Raw genomic sequence first — 23,094 nt, 5'->3', positions numbered from 1 at the left:
AAAAAAAAAAAAAAAAAAAAAAAAAAGACATGGAGCACTTAGAACAGGGGTGGGCATTTAGAACAGGGGTGCCCCCTCCCGGATTGGCCTCCCTATGCCACCAGCACCCTGTAGGATTCCTTACATCACTGAAGTGTGGCAACAGGACCTGCAGCATCTCCACATAGACAGAGCTGTCCCTCTGCTTCCGGTCCTGCCCCTTGAAGATGGTCTTGAGGCTGTCGATTGCCTCCACCACCAGTACCCCATCCAGGCTCTTCAGGCTCCTCACCATGGAGGGCAGCAGGGCCTGCACCTTGGTCATCTGTGGAGCAGAAGCCCTTGGGAGCAGGGAGTCCTCCATGGACCAGCAGGGAGGAGCCCAGCGCAATTCACCAGGATGAGCAGAGGGGCCCCACTCCCACCCCCAGGCCTTTGCCTGTGCACGGCCTCCTGCCTGGAAGGCACTCACTCAAGTTCTGGCTGTGGCCTGGGGCCCTCTCTGGCTCCCTGACTTCTGCCTGGCCTGGGTCCTTGAGGCCCTTTGCTATCTTATCCCCTTGGCTGACACTAGAAGGATGCTATCCCACATGAGTTAGCTTTCTAAGTTTATGTCCTGTCCCTTCATCCTGGCCACAGCATGAGCCAAAACAATGCCTGACAGAGAAAAGCAAAGCACTTTTATAAATGCTAAGGGTGTACCAATCAGTAACTGGGGCCTCTGTTTCCTGATCTGTAAAATAAGAATAAATACTGCCACCATTGCTCTCTCTACACATCCACCTTTAGGGTCACTGGGAAAAATCTGGACTAGAAACTCCTCCAAAAAGGATAAAATATATAGGGGTTGTGAAGACAGATCCATTCTATAGATGGGATCACCAAGGCTGAACAGAAATGGGCTCTGACTCTAACCACCGGCGTCTGAAAGACTGTGACAGCCCAGCTGGCCTCCCTCCAGGGTTGAGCCTGGCTGGGCAGGTTTTCCTCTGGCCTCCACTCACCTTCTCCGACCTGCGGGCCAGGATCGTCAGGCCCCGGATGGACAGCACCTTCATGACGGGTTCTCGGTGGCACAGGCCTTCCACCATCCGCCCCAGAGAGTATTCCTCGGGGATCCGCCGTACTTGCTTCATCTGGAGGAGCTGGGGGAGCAGAGAGGAATGACTCCCAGCCAAGGAGTCATGTCTCCCATGCACTGAGTGCCCGGGGAAAATCAGGCTCAGCCTCTGCCCAGAGCTGCAGACCTGGGAAATCAACAGTTTTCCAGAGGCAGCCACCTGATGTTCACCAGCTCCTCCTGGCAAAGCTGGAAATGTCTCTCCCCACTTCAGAGCTCCCTGTGCCTCCCACTGCCTGTCCCCCAGCCCCTTCTCATCCCCATGACCTCAGTCATACCATGCCTGCCCTGGAGCCCACACGCAAACACCTGCCGGCCAGCTTCTAACCAAGCTGCCCACGTTCCCTGAACGGCCGGGGCTGTTTGTCCCTTCTGTGTGAGCGGAAGGCCCTTCTGCTGGGACACTGCCTCCTTGTCACTTTGCAAGGCTCCTTGCAAAACTCAGCCCCTTGAGCTATGCTTGACATTGTCCCCTTCCCCGTGCCCCAAGACTCCTGACTCCAAAACAGGTTTGTCCTCCCTGGAGGTCAGGGAGCTGGGCACCTTCAGAGCCAGGCAGAGTGTTCATTCAGGCACTCACCGGTCCCATCCGGCTGCTCTGTGGGCTCCTCCCAGGGCTGGGCCTGGGAGTACAGTACAGTCCCTTTCTCCCCAGATGCAGCCCGGCTGGAAAGGCAGAAGGAAACAGGAAGGGCCGAGAATGCCAGTGCTGCCCCCTGTCCACCTAAGCTTGGCCAAGCTCAAGCTCAGGCTGGGAACTTCCTTCCTACAGGAGGCCTTCCTTGTCCTTTGTGCCATCTGGATGGACATGAGTCTCCCACCTCTGAGCCCTCCTTATAGACCCTGGTGACAGATATCCCGGACCCCCCACATGACAAGTGTCAGGTCATGAAAGGCAGGTGAATGTGGCTGTACAGCACCCACCACACCACAGTCTTCAAAGGGAAGGGAGTTCTTACATAGCCTTGATGATATGATGGAATAGCCACACACAAGCACAAATGTGTGAAGTACACACAAACTCAAAGCAGTAGAAAATAGAGCGGAGGGTTGGGGGTTTAACTCAGTGGTTCAGCGACCTGCCTCGCAAGTGGAAGATCCCAAGTTCAATCCCCAATACCAAAAAAAGAAAAAGAAAAAGAAAAAATAGAGCAGAGTTTCCTTGAGGGCTGGGGGAGAAGGAAAGGCAGGGTTAGGGTATGGGGAAACAGGTCTTCAGAAGATGAAATCGTTCTGGAGATGGATTGCACTGGGATAGGAATCTACTTGACACCTCTGAACTGGACACTTGAAAGGGTAGAGTGGCAAATCTTATGCTCTGCATATTTTACCGTAATGAGGATACATTAAAAGGAGACAGAGACAAAGAAGATTTCAGAGCCCAGTGTCTGGGTTGGAATCTTACATCTGCCACTTGGGCCCTGGGAAAGGTACTGAACTCTGTGTCTCGGGTCCCTTCACAGTGGGCCACAGTCTGGTCTGAGCCTCAGGATTACTGTGAGGATGAAGTGAATCTGTAAGCGTAAAGCTGTCAGAATACTCCCAGAAGAGAGTAAGTGCTCAACAGCCTTTAGCAGTCTCTGCCACTGAGTCCCTTCCAGCTCTGTCCCTTCCGATGTCTCTGGACTCACCTGCAGCACCCAGCCCCAGCACTTCCGCCAGCCCTCTCAGCCCAGACGTCACTTCCTCCAGGAAGTGCTCCCTGACCCCTCCTCCCTTCTCTGACCTGTTCTCTCACCACAGTCACGTTTTAGAACCCTCACAGGTGATAGCTGGGGCATACTCGGTCTTCTGGGGGCACACGGAGAATTCTTTCTGGCCAGGGCAGAGTCGAATTCAAACGTGCACCTGTGGCGCCTGGCACACGGAGGGGCAGCAGAGGTTGCTGGTTGCCTGGGGGCCCTCGTCACAGAAGTGACTGCGAACGTGAGCTGAGCCCTGCCTTGCACCTGGGGCCCTGTCATACCTCCACGAAGAAGGCGGTGGCAGTGATCTTGTGCTTCTCGTCACCACGCTCCAGGAGAGGGATGAGCAGGTACAGGAGACGGCACAGCTCCTGGCAGGTGTATCGCACCATGGCCCTGGGGAGAAAATGGAGCAGGCCCTCAGGTTCTCTGGTCCCTAGATGGGACACCCCGGCCCTGGGGGTTCCTGTGCACCCAGGCGTTCCATCCGGGTGGATATTAGAGGCCATCTAGTTTAACAGCTCCATTTTACAGATGGGGAAACTGAGGCCCAAGGTGGGAAAGTGACTTGCCTGAGGTTACCCAGCAAGTCAGTAAGAGAGACAAGCTGAATCTCACTACACAGGCCACTCTGGGAGGAAGAGCCAGGAAGAGAGACAGCGAGGGCTGGTTCTCTGAGCAACAGGGAGCGACCAGACCTTTCGCCTCTCTGCCCCGTTCCATCCTCGCCATTGCCCTTCCAGGCGACCGCTGCTGTCACGCCCATTACACAGTGGAGGAAACAGAAGCTGAGCACGGACCACTCAAGGTCACAGAGCTGGGAAATGGCAGAGCCGGAGCCCTGAACAAGGGCTCCTCACACCAGCTGCCCCCCAACCCCCAGCATCGGCACTTCTGGGGACTTGCTGGAAACGTCTATCTCCGGGCCCTGGCCTGGACTCACTGAGGCAGAAACTTGGGGCAGGGGCAGCAAGCATTCTAGACCGCCTTGGTGCATGAGGAGGCAGAGTCCAGGGAGGAGTGGCTATCAGGCACGGAGACAAGAAGCTTGGGTTCAAACCCTGACCCTAGCACCGGCTGCGTGACGTGGGGTGGTCACTTCTTAACTTCTTGGGCATCAGCTTCCTTGTGCATAACCCCGAGTGCTGTTCCATTTCATGGTGAGGATGAAAAGAGAGCGTGCATATAACACCTCTTTGCGTGGTGTCTAGAGTGAGTTAGTACTCAGTAACTCTGAGACACCCGGGAGGGTGCTGGAGTCACAGGACTGAAACCAAGGGACCCCTTTCTGATCCAGGGAGGCTGTGTGAGGCTGCAGGGAGAGCTCTGGTCTGGTCCAGATGGTCTTTTCCAGCCCTGCCACTTCCTGGCTGTGTGACCTTTCAAGCATGATGGCTCCTGTCTGAACCTTGGCTGCTGTGATGCAAAATGTGTATTAATCCCTGCCCAGGCACCATCCGGGCAACAAAAGCAACCCTGCACTGGGCTCTTAGCATATGCCAGGGGCTGCTCTAAGTATTTCAGTCTCTACCCGCCCTTTGGAGGGTGGATGCAGACTATTTCCATACTTCTGAGGGTGAGTGGAAGGACAGGCGAAGTAATTTTGCCCTGGTGATAAACTGGGAAGTGGCTGGGATTGAGCCGCAGACAGATGTCCCCAAGGTCATCCTCCTGTTCTTGGTTGCACCTCTGTGTCTGTGTCTTAGTGTGGGAACAAGATTCATACCACAGTTCAGAAAGTAGAGGCGCTTTATAAATAACCTAAGGGACCTACAGCTGCAGAGAGCCTTGATGACCCCAGATCTCCTCCCTGGGGAGGAGACCTTGTCCCCCACCCCTGTGCTGCCCACCTACCTGCCAAGCACTGCAGTGCTACCCAGCTTCAGAGAAGGGGTGACAGAGGTAGCAAGGGGCCCCTCCGCCCAGGCGTCCCAGGGCTCACCTTGCCAGCAGCGACACTCCAAGGTGGTGGCTCTCCGCCTGCTCCATGAGCTCCCAGCCGCCCTCAGCCTCCACGAACACAACCTCGTAAGAGCAGCCCATCTTCAGCAGCAGGGTTTTCACCACCTTCACCACCCAGCTGCAGGAAGGGGCCGAGACCCTGAGGCCCAGCTCTGCCTCCACCCCACAGGCCTCTCCCCACCACACTAGTTTTCATATGCAGTTCTGCCTGAAGCCTAGCTCTTCATAAATAATTCGCTTTGACAAGAAGAGAGGAAACAGAAGCAAACTCCCCATACTGTGAAGACAGGGCTTTTCCCCTCTTCCCCTAAGCACTGTTCCTGGAGGAAAAGGCCTAGCTGGCCCCCAGGCTCCACTCCCCAGCAAGCCCAGGACAGTGCCCTCTGCTCATTCCTGTCCAGCCCAAGTCCTTTCCCGCCTCAGGCCCCTGAAGGAGTGACACCCCAACTGGCGACAGGAGAAGCTGGGAAGCTTTCACCCTGGGGACAGACAAGGCTGGGGCCCAGGCCTCTGTGCTCCTTAAGCTCCTGAGTGAACCCCCGGGGCCCAGGGCGGGGCTGTCATCTACTGACACCTCTTGTGTTGTCCTCCGTACATAGGCACACGTGGTTTAAAGACGAATACAGGATCTGATCTGAGAAACACAGGGGGACTCCACGTGTAGACTCACACAAACCTAGACGGTTTAGACTCCTGTACATCTGTGCTCCACTGTAATCCTTAGAGGACCATGGTCATGCATATTGCTGAACATCAACCAAAAGTTGTTATGAGGGCTGTGCACCCCTGTAGTCCCAACACTTTGGGAGGCGGAGGCAGGAGAATAACAGATTTGAGCCTAATATGGGCAAACTTAGTGACTTAGCAAGACTCCATCTCAAAATAAAAAATAATGAAGAGTCAGGGATGTAGCTCAATGCAAAAGCCCTGACTTCAGTCCCCACTACTGATTAAAAAAAAATTTTTTTTATGGGGCATGTTGAAATGAAAAAACAAAAGACAGGGCCAGGGATTTAGCTCAGTGGTGCTGCACCTGCCTCGAAAGCACAAGGTCCTAAATTCAATCCCCGGTACCTCAAAAGAAAAAAACAAAAGACAAAGCAGAGACTAACCATCTCAAAGCTCAACAGACACTGACAGTCTCATGGTTTGCCCCTCCTGCTAGACCCAGGAAGGTCACTGTGCTCCAAAGATAAGCTGCTGAAACAAACAGCTACCTGTACCTCCCTACATCTTAGAGATAAACTGTTAAAAGCAACATCTGCTTGCACCTCCCTACATCTATGCTAAATTCTGGGTCTATAAAATTCTGCTTGCTTCCCTGCCCTGCCTACAGAGCAAGATAAAAATGAAAACAAACTTAGAATCAGGGCTCAGAATCTGGAAGGCGACTTCTACTGAGCCTGTTAGCAAATAAACCTGCCTTTCCCTTCCATTCTATGAAGTTGCTCTCTTCCTTGGTCTGCCTGCCCTCTGAAGGCCATAACAGTGTGACTGCACACATAAACTTTTATTACAATAAAAACTGACAATGTACAGAATGAAGTTTACATTAACAGTTTCCCAGAAGCCTAAATGTTTGCCTGCAGTATCCAGGTGTCTTACTTTTCTCATTGCTAGGACCAAAATGTCTTATGCCCAAAGATAAGGGAGGAAAAGTTTATTTTGCTCATATTTTTCAGAGGTTTTAGTTCATAATTGGCTGTTTCCAAGGCAGGGCGGCGTGGCAGAGGAGAAACAGTTCATGGCAGAAGGTACCAAAACATAGTAATCACACACCCTTCATCCCAGCATCACACACTCTAAATCCAGCCATCTCTGAAAAAGCCCCACCTATGACTACATGAGGCTTTGGGGGGACATCTAGATACAAACCATAACATTCCACCCCTGGACCCCCAAAGAGTCACGTATATTTCTTTATACAAGCTTGAAGAGTTGCCAAAGTCCTAACAGTTTCAGCACTGCTGAAAAGTCCAAGTCTCAAGTCTCTCAGATTTAAGGCAAACTCATAGCTGTACAAATGAAAAGAAAATGAAACCCTTCCAACACACACAAGGGCACGAGATACACATTACCATTCCAAAAGGTGCAAATAGGAGGATACAAAGGAATGGAGGACCAAAGCGAGTCCAAAATCCAGCAGTATCCGAGGTAACTCTGTAGCAAGATGTGAATTCTGCTTGGTGGCTCCGCCCCTATGGCGTTTCCAGTAGTGGTGGCTCCCATGACTTCTCTCTTGGGCCAGCTCTGCTCCCTCCTTGCAGTTTTCCTCAGTTGATCCACATTCCTGGCTTCTTCAAACTTCTGGAGTCTCCCACTGCATCTTCGGCTTCACACTCACAGCTTCACAAACAGCCCTCTCAGGGACACCCTAACTGGCCTCCCAGGCCTTCTTATTAGATCTGGGTGGAAGCCTTCCTGACCCCACAACTCTTCCATTCTGCATGGGCCTAAAACCAGGGCCACGTGGATGATGCCAAGGTCTGCCACCAGCTGGAGCAGTAGCCAGGCTTCCTTCTCTTTTCATCGCAGGGGTCGAGTGCCCGGATCACTGAGCAACCTGAACCCAATCCCAAGGGACAAATTCTCTAGGCTGCCACCACTCAGGAACATGATGCCCTGGAGCTCTCTTCTCAAAGTTAATTCTTTCACCTTTGCAATTCTGAGGCTGCAAAGGCTGGAGTCCTGCTAGTTCATATGATGCCCTCAGTCCATCTTTTCTGTTGTCTTCTTCCAAAATAGTTGGCTTTTCCTTGCTAGTCTTTTCAGTGACCAGTTTTCTCTGTTCCTTTTTTTTTTTTTTTTTTTTTTTTTTTTTTTTTTTTTTTTTTTTTTGCAGGCCACAATTTTATTGGAGCTTCCTTTCTGGCCAAACTCATGTTGCTGGGCTCTTTGCACTCGATTCCCAATATAAATCTGGCTAAAAGCCCCCAGCAGTAGCCATGCCACCACCTCAACATTAGGCTGCCTTGAAATTTCTTCTGCCGGATTAATTAGTCTGCTGCCCTTAATCTCAGCCTCAGGAAAGGTCTCTGGACACAAGCAAAATGCAGGCAAACTTCCTAGCCATAATACATATTGTGTAGAGTCCAGTAGCCAATCCAGTCCTTCCGAGCAGAAACCTCTCAAATCTGTCCTTTACTGGCAACTTTTGTATCAGCATTCTGGTCTCCTGAACTCTTACCAGAATATCCCATTGAGTACAGCCTAAGGCATTAGAGCTCTACTTTTTCAGCTGGCATCTCCAAACCTTTTCTATCTCTTCCTTTTCCCACAAGCCAGCTCCAAGAGCCTAAAGCACATGGTCAGGTATAGTCATAGCAACAACTCCACTCTCAGTACCAAATTCTGTGCTACTTTTTTCATTGCTAAGGCAAAATATCCAACCCTTACAAGTTAAGGAGGAAAGCTTTATTTAGCTTCCAGTTTGTAGAGGTTTCAGTTCATAATCAGCTGGATCCAAGGCAGGGTGATATGGCAGACAGGCATCGAAGAGGGGAAACAGTTTGTGGTATGCAGAAGGCTGCAAAGCAAGTCAAGGGTGACCACAGCTCTTTTTATCTCTTATACCTTATCCAGGGTATTCAGGGTGGGTAGCACTCACACCCTTAATCCTAGGGCCCTTGAGCCTAGCATTGCACTGTGAGTTAATTCCAGTGTCACACACTATAGATCCAGCCACCTCTGAAAAAGCCCCACCTATGACTGCATGAGGCTGTGGGGGGACATCTAGAAACAAGTCATAACACCAGTCTGCACTTGCATGGCTGATACCACTGTCCTCATGGGTCATTACAGAGTGCTTCAGAGCTCAGTAATTCCACAGAATTTATTCTTATTTGTCCCGGGTTTGCTTTTTAAGCAAGAACCAGCCCGTGTGAAAATCAGTGCTTCTCCCAAGCCCGGACCTTCGGCATTGTCCAGCCTTGGTACTGGTGCTTTGAAATGTGTGCTGTTGGGAGAGTCCCTGCCAGCAATGCCCCCTCAAGGTTACAAAGAAAGCAGGGAGGGAGGGGGCGGTAGGTGCCCAGGTGTGGCCCGGCACCCTCATTGCCACCCTGTTCTACTTCCCTTAAAGCCCAACACTGGTGAATGCTGGAACTGAGCTGCTCAGGTTTGCCTTTGGAGAAGGAGAGTGGTTTTTTTTCTCCACCAGTAGCACCTTCAGCTGAAAAGAGCCACCAGCATGTGCTTCCCTGCCCCTCTGGGTCCAGCCCCATCTCTAGGGCATGTTTGGCTGCTTTCTCATGAACAGTCCTGGGGACTGGTGCTCAGAGAGACTTGACTTAGGGACTCCAGTCAGCGGCAGCCAGTTCCTCCCAGGCTACGTACACAATGGGATGAGGGCACATGGGCACGAGTACCCAGCACGACCCTCATCCTCTGTCCCCTCTGCAGTTCACTCACTTCCTCAGCCAGGCTCCACATCTGGACAGAAACGACCCTAGCCCTTGACCTTCCTCCTCACCCCACTCCCGAAGATTTACCTGGCCCACACGATGCCGCCCTGTAAAAAGGCAGCGTGGCCCTGGGAGGAATGGCCCTGGGCAGTGGGGAGGCGCTTTTGGCCCCTAAGGCCCACCTGTGAGTACCACCCTCCTGGAAGTTTTTTTCAGCTAAGTGGAACAAAGGATATTTTGAGATGCCACTGCCTGTCCCCTCACTGGCATGGGGGACAATGATCTCCTGAGGAACACCCTGAAAGCCCTATGGCTGCTTCAGGGCCCAGGGATAGGAGGTTGCGAGACAAGTTTCCAGGCCACATCCCCGGGGCTAGTCCAGTAGGCTCCCCGCCCACTTCAAGACCCTCTCTGAAATGTCAGGGCTGGTGTCCCCAGAGCTAAGTCACACTCATCCTCACATGCCCTCCTCAGGGAGGATGTGACATGATGTGCACAGACAGGCACCTGCCAGGGGTCCCATCTCACAGTGGGGTCTGGAGCACTCACTGTCCACACTCAGGCCGCACTCCATAGTATTGCTGCCATAGCAAGTCACTACTGGGTGGCTTAAAAGGACAGAAAGGACTCGCTCAGTTCCAGGAGCCAGATGCTCAAAATCGAGATGTGGGCCATGATCCCTCTGGATCTCTGAGGGGTGACCCTTCCTTACCTGTTGAAGTTCTCTGCTTGGGTCAGTGTCCCTTGTCACTCCATGGCGGTGTCTCCAGGACCCTTCTGCCCGTGTCTGCATCTCTCCTCCTCTCAGAAGGGCACCTGGTGTTGGCTGCAGGTTAACCTAGGTTAACCTGGTTGAGCTCCCCTTGAGATCTTCAGATTAATGACTTCCATAGAGACCCTTCCTCCAAATAACATCACAGCCACAGGTTCCAGGGGATGTATCTTTTGGGGGCACTGTTCAAACTCCCCTCCAGCCCCTCCTGTGGTCCTCAGCAGATCAGTGTCCTCCTGCTGGAGGCCATGCCCTTCATCACCACAGGGGGCGCTCTTCCCACTCCTTGCTCCTCTTCCTTCTCCTGCAGCACCCCCTTGTCTTCTTCCTGCTTCCCTCCAGAGGTCCTCAGCTTTCCAAATAACCCCGTAAACTTGAGGGGAATCACAATTGGGAGTGGGGCTTCACAGATAGCAAGTGGTGTGATCCTGTTTGCTCCTCATGACACCTCTCTGGGGCAGAAACCATTTGCCCATTTCATAGCAAGGAAATTAGCACCAAGAGGTTCAATTAGTTTACTCAAAGGACAAAGCAGCAAGTGATGGACTCGAGTCTAACATCTGACTTCAAGCCCAGTCACATGATGGCCTGCCCTCTGCCCCATATATATATATATATATATATATATACCTTTCTAAGCCTAATGAATGATGGGAATAAAACAAGAAAAGGCTCATCAATTTGGCTGTGCAAAAACTTAAATTTCTGAATGGCAAGAAACCATAAAATTACAGGTTAAGGGACAAACTGGAACGCCAATAATGAAAAGTCAATTCCTTTAATATATAAAGAGCTTTGACAAATTAATAAGAAAATTCCCCAAAAGGGCTATGTAAGCCACAGATGTAGCTCAGTGGCACCATGCCTGCCTGGAAAGCACAAGGTCCCGAGTTCAATCCCCAGTGGGTGGGGGGAGTCCTATGTAAAATTGGGCAGGGGACAAGAAGAGCTTATTCACAAAAGTGGATTGCAAAAAAATGACATTTAAACCTCAATCTCATTTAAATAAAAACACTACAAACCAGAACTATGGCAAAATTCCTTTTTTTTTTTTTTCAACTCTCAGACTGGCAAAGATAAAAATATTTTATAATACATTGTGATGGCGAGGGTATACACTACTGGTGTACAAACTGGGTGTGGAAGAGTTTACATTCTGTTTTACCCTCACCACTCAATGGTTGTGGTAGATTAATTAATGGTCAACTTGTAACACCCAGTTGACCTGAATCAGTGTGGTTTGGGCGTAGAAGACCTACCTGAAGATAACAGCATAAAGAGAAAACTGAAGGGGGAGACTATGGGCTGTTGATTTCCTAGGAGAAGTTTGCTATGGTTGGTTTTCTTGACGTGAACTTGGCTGTTCTCGTCGAAGGAAGAGCTTGGGCCTCACCGTCACCGGGAATGGCTGCTGTTCTAGTCAAGGGAGCTCTGATCTCCACCAAGAGCATCACTTCCGGGCTCCAGTGTAGATCCCTCAGCCTGGTGGTACAGATCCTTCACCCCACCAGCTCAGGTTTTCTGGCTTCCACCACTGGCCTTCGGGCCTTCTAGGCACAGATCCTCAATACGGACAAGCATGGGACACTGCTGTGGGCTCTAGGCCACTGCCTGGACTTGTGGAGGACACTGCCTTGGACCCTAGGCCTTCAGCTGGACTTGTGAGGAAATGTGCTGTAGGATCCAAGCCCTTGGCTGGATTCTTAGGGTCTCTAGCATGCAGTTAGATCTCTTGTGTTCCTCTACATTTGATTTTTTGGGGGTGGTTATAAAATAATCTTATAAATTGTGTCTTGTAGCAAAGCTATTCCCTTGCAAACCCTGACTACAACCATGGTCAAGAACATGGTCCCCCCACACATAGATTCCTTCCTGCTCCACCTTAACGTCCAGATGCAGAAGGCCTCCGGCGGCCTGTTCCCTTTGCAGGAACTCATTCTGCAGGTACAACTGCAAGGGTGCTAACAGGGTACAAGCAAACATCCTGCAGCACTGACTGTCATTGCAAAGGGCAGGGAAGTACCTACAGGAGGAGGAGCCCAAGTCGGAATTCTACACATAGAGTCAGAAATAATGAGCAGCTCCATGTGTGCTGGTGTCCAAGATACTGTGCGTGATAGGTGCGAATCTCTGTGCCTGTGTGAAGTACTGCAAAAACGAATGTGCTTAGCCCTGCACGGCCACCCCTGGAAGAGCAGGAAAGAACCTGCTCATCTTTGGAGAAGGCAACTGGAGCAGGGGAGGAAAAGAGACTCAATTTTAATGTTGAGTTTTTGGTTGGTTGGTTGGTTGTTTGAGACAGGGTCTCACTATGTAGTTGAAACTGATCCGGATCTCACTATGTAGCCCAGGCTGGTCTGAAACTCACAGTGATTCTCCTGCCTCAGCCTCCCGAGTGCTGGGGTGCTGGGATTGTAGGCATGTGCCACCAGGTTGGTTGGTTTGTTTGTTTGTTACCCATGTGCATATATGACCTATTCCAAACAAAAGTTAAAAATAAAATGGACAGAGAAGGAGGAAAGACATTCAGTGCTGAGCTCCTTGAGGAGTCTCATTTTTCTCAAGCCATCCTGTGCTAAGTACCATGCTGGACACACAGAGCAGGTGCCCACAAGTAGTTCCTGAATGCAGTATCAACTCTAATAAAAATGCGCTTCTGTTTTCTCTCAGATTCCAGAGCTCATTTCTACTACCCGAAAGACTGTTAGAGGGACCCTTGTTGGGCAACACACACACACACACACACACACACACACTGCCAGGGAGAGGGGTCCAGGGAGACGGCAGAGCTTACTGCACAGGTACGAAGGCGGGAGGCTGTGCTTGGTTCTTGGTGTCCTTCTGAGGAACCCTGTGGCCAGGCAACTTGATGCCAATGTGGTAATGGACCTGAATGAGCAGGGCCAGGAGCAGCTGGGGGTAGATGCGCCTCACACAGCTGGCACAGCTGTTGACGGACAGGAGCTCACACAGGCCGCTGGCTGCCTGGGGACAGAGGGGAGGCCAGTGGCATGACCTGGGCCATCTTCCCAGCACTCCTGCTGAGGCCCACAACTCGGCCTCTGTGGGGCTGAACATGGGTCTTTGCTCTTCTCTGGCCCAGCCTGAGAAAGCTTGAATCCTACCCACCACCTCCAGACCCTGACCCCCAAGTCTAGAGCCCCATCCTAGCCCAGGAATATCCACAGCCAGACTCTTAGCTTTGCCCAAGGCTTGGACGTTAGGCAACCTTGGAGGGATCTTGGTGCTGAGACCTGTCCCACCTCCTGAGGTGTTCAGGGTGGTGAGCCCGTTGTGCAGGTGAAAGGATGGGCTCAGAAGGTTAATGCAACTTCCAAGGCCTAGCCCCTTGGGGCAGATGCTGGCTATGGTGCACCCTGGCTCTTTCTTGTGGACAGCACAGGCAGACAGAATGTGGGGCAGTCTGGACCAGGGGGTGGTTCCCAGAGCCAAGCATCAGGAAGCGCAAACCAGTCTGTGTCACCTACACGAATAACAGTCACCCACCCATGAGGTATTTATCGTAGATATCCGTGTGTGTGTGTGTGTGTGTGTGTCCTCACCGCCAGCGGCACGATGGAGGCCCGGCCCTTCTTGGTAACTGGCTTCTCCTTCAGGCTGCTCAGCAGCAGATCAAGGAGGTCCCGGACATCACAGCTGGGCTTCCGCAGGATCAGCTGCCTCCACATCTCGGCTCCATTGCTGTTGAGTGGGGCAAGTGGTCAGGGGGCTCCCTACCCGGCATGGTTTCAGGGTTGGAGGAAGTGAGAGCCAGTGAGACGGCACCTGCGGGCACTCCAGCAGGGACGGTCCAGAAAAACCTCCCCAGAGCCCAGGCTGCCAGCGGTGGAAACTCCACCTCCTGCTCCACACCAGGGCTGATACCCATTTACTACTTCGGCAAAGGTTACTGAGTGTGGCTGAGCACCAGGAACTGGGGAAATCTCTGGGGAATGGACTCAAACAAGAATTCAAACATTCTAGGTCACCAGATTCTCACAGTGACCCCCAAGGTGGGTGTGGTTACCCCCATTTTACTGATGTGGAATGGAGGCTCGGAGAGGTGAAACTGCCCGTTGGAGACAACACAGCTACGGGCGGCAGACACGACTTCTCCAAGGCCTGTACTCGTCCCTCTGTGCCCAGGAGCAGAGCTGAGGCTGGGGAGCCCTTGGGACCCTGGATAAGGCCCAACTCACAGAACACCAGGGTGCTCCTCTCCGGCCCCTGGAAGGCAAATCCCCGGGCAGACAGCAGCCTGCAGCACTGCTGCCAGGGGAGCTGACTGTGTGCCGAGCACTAAGAGACCTTCCTTTCTCCCTTCTCCATGAGCACCTGAACCTTCCACTCCTGTTCTAGCTTTGCTTCCATGGAAACCCAATAAAAGACAGCATGTCAACTATGTTGCCAGGCAACGTTGCTTATGGTAAAAACGGTCATCTTTATGACCACTTGGTAAGTCGAATCCGGCCTGGAACTATCAATTAACTGAAAAGATGGATGGCAGTGCTGTAGTGCTGAGCTTCCCAGGAGGCAGAGGTTTGTGCAGAGCTTGTCCCTGCAGGATCCTCGGAAGCGAAGCCTGTGGGGTTGACATGAGAGGCTCCAGGCCAGGCGAGTCCTGCACTACTTAAGCCAGGGTGGCTCCTGCATCACCCACAGCACGGGTCTCCTCCCCTCGAGCAATGAGCTTACCTGGGAGGCCCAAGAGCCCAGCTCTGAGTCCCAGGCCCAAGATGAGGGTAAGGAAAGGGTGCAAGTGTGAGGGGACCCTCACTGCAGGCTCACAAATGCCGCCTGGCGCTAGGAGCAGTGCCTCCTTGGACACTGCGCCAGGTGCCTGGCCGCCTCCCTCCTGGCCTCTCCTGGGCAATTGTGACAGCGAGCATGGCCTGGTAGTCTTCTCAGTCCGATTAGTGGCCCCTAGAGGCTCCTCCCCAGAGGAGAGCGCAGCCTGACAGGGCTAAAGCCTTCCAGCTGGAGGAAGGGATGTCGGGCTGGGCCTTCCCACGCCCGCAGGTCTCCTGGGCTTCTGTGAATGGGCCCAAGTGTCCTCATCAGAGCACGAACCATATGCCTCTGCAGGATTCTTTCCCATGTACTCCAAACGACCATCCTAAGGTGTAGATCGGCCCCTGCCTTCTTTTATTCACCCGAAGGAGTGGAAGCGTTTCTGGGCTGAGAGGCTGAGGCCAGCAGACTGGTCCCATTCCTGTGGGCATCCCAGGCACAGCCACAGACACAGGCCAGGTGCTCAGCGCAGGCGGCTGCATTACTTCATCTCACCGCCCTTCGGGTGTGAACACAGGGGTCACTTCCTCCCTTTGTGGGGGGAAACCGAGGCCCAGAGAGGGCAAGCAGGATGCCCAAGACCACGTGATGCTGGAGTCCGAGCGAGTCAGAGCCAGGACACAGGGCTCATCAAAGATCCCTGGGCTTGGAGTCTGTCAGGCCTGAGCTAGGTCCTCTTCCTAGTAATAGCTCTGTGGGCCCCTAAGCAAGAAACTTGCCCTCAGCCTCAGTTTCCCCATCTATAAAATGGTACTGCTGACACCCGGAAGTGCTTGGGAGGGGTCTAACGGTCATCACAGGCACCAGGGTCACAGAACAGGGGCTGCTGGGGAGGGCCTGGCCTTCTCTGGACAGGAGGATGGGGCTGTTCTGATCCTCTGAGGTATGGGGGCTGGGAACCCCCTTACTCCTTACCTGTTCAGTGGGAGGGGACACATGAGCAGGGCCACCACGACCTCGGTCATGAAGGAGCTGGCCAGGAAGGAGACAGGCAGCAGGGCCACCTCTCGGGCACGTGGGTCCTGGATGTGACTCAGCTGCCTGTAGATGCCCTGCATGATTTCTGGGATCTGGCGGCAGCCAGGAGCCAACAGAAGGAAGGCTCGTCAGAGAAGACGAAGGTAGGAAGAGAAAGGAAGGTAGAGATGGGAGAGAGGAACCAGGAAGGACGGAGGGTGGAGAGGAGTTCGGGAGGGAAAGCCAGGAAGGGCACAGGAGCTGCTGCTCCAGGGAGTGAGGGCTTCCTCTCCTCTGCCCCCCACAGCTCAGCTGGGTTCTCGGGGTGCCGGGGAGGGGAGCCGGTGCCCCACTTACCACGTCCAGCACCTTGTGGCGGTACCACTCCAGCACGGAGCTGAGCGTGACCTCCGAGGCCAGCTGCATCATCTCCCCAGCTTCCTTCCCCCAAGGCTCCGCACCACCTCTCAGCCCCTCCACAGCTGCCAGCAGCAGGTCCTTCACCTGCTGGGGGTCCAAAAAGTCCCCGAATTCCTGGAATGCAGACAGACACAGAGGTCCCCACGTGGCTGGGCAGCCCTGGGCCACACACGGAACACAGCCATGGGGACAGAGCTGGGGGGAGGGCCACACACACACACACACACACCCTGATGCGTGAGTGTTGAGCCCTCCAGGGAGGAGCTAAAAGAGACAAGGGGCAGCAAGGTCCCTGTACCCAGGACTGGGTAACGCCTGTCAGGGAGAAAGATGTGGCCCACAGGCTGTGGCACAAACCCAGGAGGAGGAAGCTGGGGATAGCTCGTGCGTGAGGGAAGTCAGGAAGCCGGCAGGGGAGCAGGAATTGGGGGCTGGTGGCGCTGCCCCACCTCCCTCCCCACCCAGGGAGGCCCAGCTGCTGAGGCTGTCCCTGCGGTCACCGCAATCACACGCAGGATGTTCTGGCATGGGCTGACAGGGTTGTAGGGCCCCAGGAAGCGCTTGTTGCTCTCATACAGCTCCTTCGTGTTGGTCTCTTCCTTATCTCTGGCTCCTGCAAGAGAAGAGCCTTCTGGTGAGGTGTCACCAGCCCGCCGCTTTGAATTCTTTTGAACAGCAAAGGCAGGGAGTCCCCAATTCCTATAAAAGCAGCTGGATTGATTGTCACATGGCGAACACACATAGGTCAAGAAACAGAGCCCGATCAGCACCCCAGAGCCCCTTCCTGCACCCCTCTTTGGACCATCTCCTCCTGCTCCCAGGCAAACGCTATCCTGATTTCTAACACCTTAGGTAGAGCCCTTTGCATAATGAGTCAATGGGATCTGTAGCGTCTGGCTCCTCTCACCCAATGCTACGTGAGTGGGGTCTACTAATGAATGCTGCGGCCCTAGCATTAGTTCTTGTCCTCATCCTCAGTGCTATCGCACTGAGCTGCCTGCCTCCCTAGCCATTTTAAAATTTTTTAAAAATTTTAAGACAGGGTCGTACCAAGTAGCTAAGTTGTTCAGGCTGGTCTTAAACTTTCAATCCTCCTGCCTCAGCCTCTCAGAGTGCTGGGATGACAGGTGTGTGCCATCGTGCTACATGATTTTCCAGGGTACAAAGGTACTGTCCTTGTGAACACAGCCTAGTCATGTCCCTTGTGAAAATATCTGCACATTGGCGAGGGACAAGCCAGGGGGAGGAATGGCCGGCTCACAGGGGAGACACTGCCGACCTTCTTCCACAGTGGAGACTAATTAGTTCCAGGGGGCAGTGTCTGAGCCCCCCCCCGCCACCACATCTCACTGTCATGTGCCATTACCTGTCACAGTGCTGCCATTCTGGTGGGCAGTGCCCTTTTACATTTCACTTTATTTTGTGCCCGTGCTGGGGATTGAACCCAGGGCCTCACCCAGGCAAAGCGAGGACTTTATGACAGAGCCATCCCCTGGCTGGGCCCCTTCGCGGTCCCCGTCTCCTCTTCTCCTTCTTTTCCCTTAGTGCTGATCGTGTGACGGTCTCTACATGTCACCTGCTTACTTCTCGCCACTGCCTGTCTCCCGACAACGTGAAGGGAGGTCCACCAACAGAGGTCCGGTCCTCACATCTCCTTCTCCCCAGAGCCTACCCGGCCCACAGTGGCCCCGTACTTCCTGTTGTTGGAAGCACATTCCAGGCCAACGTGGGGATCCCTCACTGTGGCCAGGCCCGGGTGCTCCCAAGACGCCCTGGAGGTGTGAAACACACTGACGCCAGGAAGGAGCTAGGGTGCATGTGCTCCTGTCTGTGGAGAGCAGGAACTCACCGTCTGGGCTCAGGCAGACCCAGTTCCCATGCCCTGCTCTTACAGGTAGGCGACGGGGATGAATCATTTTACTCTTGGAGAATCTAGCAGTGTGGGCTTGACCTACAGCTCCCAGAAGAAATATAAGAAATTCAGAATTAAATGGGTGCCCTCTGTTTTTAGCTAAATCCAGCAACCTTAATTTGGGCTATGCTGTTCCTGCCCATAAGGCTGCTCATTAACAGGGCTTAACCTTCATTCATCACCTAGAAAGCATGATGGTGCTTGGTCAGTTGGGAAAAGGACCCAATATTTGCCCCAGTGCCTGAGATCAAAAAGGTTATGGACTGTAAACTCAGAACTTGGGAGGATGAGGCAGAAGGATTGAGTTTGAGGCCAGCCTGGGCTACACAGTGAATTCAAGAGCAGCCTGAACTATGCAGTGAGACCCGTTTCAAAACATCCAAAAGGCCTTGCAAAGCGACACACGCCTGTAATCCCAGCACTTGGGAGGCTGAGGCAGGAGGGTCACCATGAGTTCGAGGCCAGCCTGGGGTACATAGCAAGATCCTGTCTCAAAAACAAAAGGAAAGAAATAAATAAAAGGAGAGAGAGGGAAAGAGGGGGAAGAGGAGGAGGAAGAATAACAACAGGAAGAGGAGGAATAGGGATACCAGACAGACCCCAAAAGGCTGGAGAAAGGGAGAAAAAGAACTCTATTTGACAGGTGCCCAGGATGGGTGGCACCAAGCTGCCTCTACAGACTCTAGAAAGATCTCATTTAGCATTTCACGAAGCGTGTGGACTGTGCCCTTTTACAGATGGGGAATCGAGGCCCACACACGCAAAGTGCTTCCTGAGGTCGCACAGCCAGGAAGGGTCACAGCCAGGTCTCGTGTACAGGCCATTGTGCCTCCAGAGCCAGGGGAGTTTAAACAATAGGCCAGGTTCCCTAGATTGGGGCAGCGTTGGGGCTACAGAGAAGGAGGCAGGAGACAGCGGACACTGTGCACCCTTGGGGACAGTGCCAGCTGGACACGGGTCTGAACACATGCGCAACTGCCAGCTCCCTGGAGCTGACACTAGGACCGTTCTCCACCCACAGGCTCAGGTACAGCAGATTCTAGGGCACGACCTACTCTGCCTGCTCATTCGACAGCTATCCCTGCCCCGTGCCGGGCCGAGGCTTGACACAGGAACACAGTGGTGACCAAGACACAGCGCTGCCCTACAAGCCCACAAGACACAAGGGCTGTCAGGCCTGGGTGTACAAGGTACTGCGGGGAAGTGGAAATGGGTCACAAATCAAGCTTGGAAGGATGGGGGAAAGTTCAGCTAGAATGGCCTGCATGCACCGAAACAGGCTTGGATGCCTCCTCTGCCCCTGGTTCCTCGGGGACCCGGACTTCACACCACTTCCCACAGTCCCTATCCCCACCATGCTGTCTCTCCGTCTCCCTGTGTGGCCTCAGCCTGGTCTGGGCCTGGACGCCTTGCTCTGAGCCCTTCGGCGGCACTCACGTTTCTGGAGCTCCAGGATCGTGTAGAGGATGGTGACGCCGTCCAGAGCCTTCCGGCCAATCTCCTCATCGGGATCCCCAATACGAAGGATGAGCCTCCCCAGAAGAAGTCCCAGCGCCGGGAACCCCGAGGACATCTGTCATAGCACAGGGACCAAGTCTTCAGGGTCTACCACATTCCACAGTGCACAGCCAGGCAGTCCACCCCGAGTCTCACCCCTGCGGGACACTCACGTAGAAAGGCAGGCTCAGGAGCGTGTGGTTCAGCAGAGAGATGTTGCTGTTCACAGCCCGAGCCCGCTCGTGGGCCTTCCCAGAGTTCATCCAGGGCCCCAGGGGCTGGGGGACAAGGGCGAGGCTCAGGCCTGCTGCTGGGTGGGCAGCCAGCCTGCCGTGATCTACAGGAAGCTTGCAGAGAGGGCCTGACTGAAGGTGATTCCCCTCTGCCACTGCCTCCTGGTGGACACAGGGAGAGATGGGAACCACACAGGCAAGAGAAAGGTGGGAAGTTCCGAGGAAGGAGAAAGAGGAAAGATAGGGGTGACATCAACCAGTGGGATGTGGGGAAAGGATAGGGGCAGGAGGGTGGGATGGGCCGCAAGGACAAGAGAAGGGTGCTGTGCTGGATGACATCCTGAGCTCGAGTCACTCCTCCAGGCCCAGTTCCTACTGCTCCTGAGCCTTTCCCGTTTCTCTCTGCCCTCCGCAGCTCACTCCTAGCCTCCAAGCCCTGTACCTCCAAGATGCTCTTGAGTCCGGAAGGAGTGGGGTCTTCAATAAAGAGGGCATGGAGCAAGGTCTGCAGGGCTTCCAGGGTCTGGTGGTAGAGTGTCTGCAAACAGGAGAACCAAGCTGTTAAGAGGCTCAGGGAGCCGCTGCCAGCCCCAGGGCCCCCCTGGAGGCATCAGGGAGAAACCAGCACTTGGACGCAGCAGAGCATCCTCTGGCCCCTCTGTTGAGGGGCCAGATGTGATGGACAGTGATGGACACTGGGCACATTACTGCCCAGCCAGGGGTCAGAGTTCCCTTACTGACTAATCGCTAATCTCTGTACTTCCTGCCTTACAGGGGAAGAGAGCAAAGACCTCGACTGTACTGAGACTCAGCCGGGCAGGATGAGTATCCGAAGATTTGCACATCCATGTCATTTTGTATCAAACTGTTTTTCCTATAGTATAATTTAGAACAGCAGTCGGCAAACTTTTTTTTTTTGGCAGCAGAGATGAGTTTCATGGAAGAAAAGTTTTCCATGGGGGTGGGGGGGCATGATTCACAGGATCATACAAATTAGATCCTTCACATGCGCAGTTCACATAAGGTTCAAGCTCCTATGAGAATCTGGTGCCCCACTGATATCACAGGAGGTGGGGCTCAGAAGGGAATGTGAGCTATGGGGAGTGGCTGCAAACACAGGGGCTACGTGGTTGGTGTCATGGCTTGGGTCTAGATGTCCTCCCAAAGCTTTATACCAAGAGGTGGCAGGATCTAGAGTGTCTGATGGTAAAATTAATTTTTTTTTTTGATACCGGGGATCAAACTTGGGTCCTTGCTCTTGGGTGCAACCACTGAGCTAAATCCCCAGCCCATAAAATTAATGCAATGCTAAGATCAAGGCACTAGGACTAAGGGTGTAAGCGCTACCTGCCCTAAGTGGCCTGGATAAGATAAAAGGGATAGAAAGAGCTGTGGTGATCCCTTGCTTTGCTTCCTTCTGCCCACCATGAACTGTTTCTCCTCTGAGATTTCCTTCTGCTGTGCCACCTGCCTTAGAGCCAGCTGACTATGGACTGAAACCTCTACAAACTGTGACTACATAAACCTTTCCCCCTTTAATTCTGGGTGTCAGGTATTTTGTCTTAACAACGAGAAGCTGGTTTCCTTGCTGTTTCCCTCCTGCTGCGTGGCCAGTACCTAAGAAACTATGGGCCATGGCCCAGAAGTTGGGAAGCCCTGATTTAGAAGATACTTCTCTACAGTCCCACAGCAAGGAATTTTCAAGTCATGAAAAATGACCAGAAGATGTATGGGAAAATGTTCCAGGACTCTAGGGGCTGCATGAGTGAAATGGTCCATCTTCTCTCTGAGGAAGTGATCTGATTCTTTGAAATGCAACACCTAGACTCAAACAGATCCTCCATTTTCCTTCAGGGAACCGTCTCCCCGCTGGTGAGGGTCCTCATCTTGCAGCCACACCACTGTCCTGGGATTGCTTCATGGGGCCAGGTATGATACATGCAGAAGGCTGGGCAGTGGGCCTGAACGACCCTGGAAAGACCTCTCCTCCTTGTCTCCTCTCCTGCTGCTGGCTCCAAGGTCCCTCTCAGATGGTTATTGTCCAGGCTGCCTGAGTCTGCACATCCTAGAGCTGATGGCGCTTTGGGTTACATCACAACCACCAGGCAAATCTCACTATCACCTACCTCCTGCTTCCTGCCCATGTGCTGCGGACCGCTGTGTAGCACTTCCCCCTCCTGGCCAGATCAGGAACTGCAAGAGGACTGCAGCTTTGACCACCCAGCAGGGATTTCCTGCCTTTCCTTTCAGTCTTCTGTCTGGAGCCCGGTCTGGAGCCCTGTGCTGCCTGCTGGCTTGGTCCCTACCTACTGTCCAGCCTTACTTCCCACAGCTCTTGTCTCACCTTTCTTGCTTCTTGCCAGCCTTGCAGGTATCACACTGCCTGTCTGTTTGCTTCCACACAGCCTCTTGACTCTGTCTGGACTCCTCTTCCTCCCCCTGCCCACTCTTCTTTAACCCCTCTGCTCCAGTCGCAACCTGACCCTACCTCTAACATGTGCCCACTGCAGGCTTTTAGCTTTCAGCTCTGATCCTTAGTGTGCTTTTGAATTGATTCGAATGGACCTTTGCTAACATCCATCTCCCCCACCCCAGGCCCCGCTGCGAGGCCCCCACACTGCATTTGGTGTGGAGAACTCAGCTGATATCTGTGGAGTTAAAGGATGCACGAATGCGCCTCACCTTGAGTCCAAAATGCCCCTGCCTCATCCTCCTCAGCCAACCCTAGATCTCCCTTCCACAAACACTAAAGGCCCTTCGGCTGCTCTGGGTCCACCCTAAGAGGTGTGAAGAGCTCTCACAGGACCCCTGCGCTCTGCCTTCCGGTTCCCTGCCTCAGCTCCCTATCCTTCACTCTTCCTACGCATCCAGTCCTCCGCCCACCCCCCAGACCAGCTGCTGCCTCTGACCATGGCAACACTTACCCCTCAGGGCTGTGGAGGCTGGCAGGGCCCTCAGGAGGGGCCTCTATTGTACGGGTTCATTTCTTTTTTCTTTTTTTAGCACCAGGGATCGAACTCAGGACCTTGCGCTTTCGAGGCAGGCATCAGCACCACTGAGCTAAATCCCTGGACAAGTGGCGGTTCATTTCTTTGCCATGGCCTGGAGTGATGAAGTGGATCTTCCCAGGCCACAGAGCCATAGGGCAAGGACTTTCTGGGCCCCCTTGATGTGCAGGCCCAACAAGCAGGCACACGGCAGCCTGAGGTCCACCCCAGCCCCTCACCTGGATGGCCTCAGCCCTGGCCTCATCCTGCTCCTGCATGGCCCGCACCGAGGGCAGTGAGAACACACTGTGCACACACGTGCTCACCAGCTGTGCTCGCTCCTGCACGTCCAGCACCAGCCTCATGTGGCTGTGGA

General features: G+C 53.5%; 1 protein-coding gene across 8 annotated transcripts in view; it reads right to left on the bottom strand.

Annotated features, from left to right (window-relative positions):
- Mroh7 (maestro heat like repeat family member 7) overlaps positions 1-23,094 on the bottom strand; it is a 58,280-nt gene that overhangs the window by 10,086 nt on the left and 25,100 nt on the right. For 5 of the 8 annotated variants that reach the window (XR_002024908.1, XM_010610385.2, XM_010610384.2 and 2 more), the window contains exons 5-18: positions 22,958-23,087; positions 20,174-20,269; positions 19,672-19,776; positions 19,439-19,574; positions 17,939-18,040; positions 16,590-16,702; positions 16,027-16,203; positions 15,628-15,782; positions 13,485-13,623; positions 12,716-12,906; positions 4,727-4,864; positions 3,066-3,180; positions 984-1,124; positions 125-304 (exon numbers count right to left, since the gene is read on the bottom strand). Coding sequence is in view for 7 of the 8 variants with exons in the window: in XM_010610385.2 (XP_010608687.1) it covers positions 125-304; positions 984-1,124; positions 3,066-3,180; positions 4,727-4,864; positions 12,716-12,906; positions 13,485-13,623; positions 15,628-15,782; positions 16,027-16,203; positions 16,590-16,702; positions 17,939-18,040; positions 19,439-19,574; positions 19,672-19,776; positions 20,174-20,269; positions 22,958-23,087 (1,918 nt within the window). In the remaining variant the exon portion in view is untranslated. Of the gene's footprint in view, positions 1-124; positions 305-983; positions 1,125-3,065; positions 3,181-4,726; positions 4,865-12,715; positions 12,907-13,484; positions 13,624-15,627; positions 15,783-16,026; positions 16,204-16,589; positions 16,703-17,938; positions 18,041-19,438; positions 19,575-19,671; positions 19,777-20,173; positions 20,270-22,655; positions 22,930-22,957; positions 23,088-23,094 lie in introns of those variants that run through there. The other 3 variants (XM_010610391.3, XM_010610386.2, XM_010610390.2) reach the window with 2 other exon arrangements.

Source organism: Fukomys damarensis, unplaced genomic scaffold (genome assembly GCF_012274545.1).
Source record: "Fukomys damarensis isolate Sample0158 unplaced genomic scaffold, DMR_v1.0_HiC HiC_scaffold_23, whole genome shotgun sequence".
Classification (NCBI taxonomy): Eukaryota; Metazoa; Chordata; class Mammalia; order Rodentia; family Bathyergidae; genus Fukomys; species Fukomys damarensis.
This window is presented reverse-complemented; position numbering and strand designations above follow the sequence as displayed.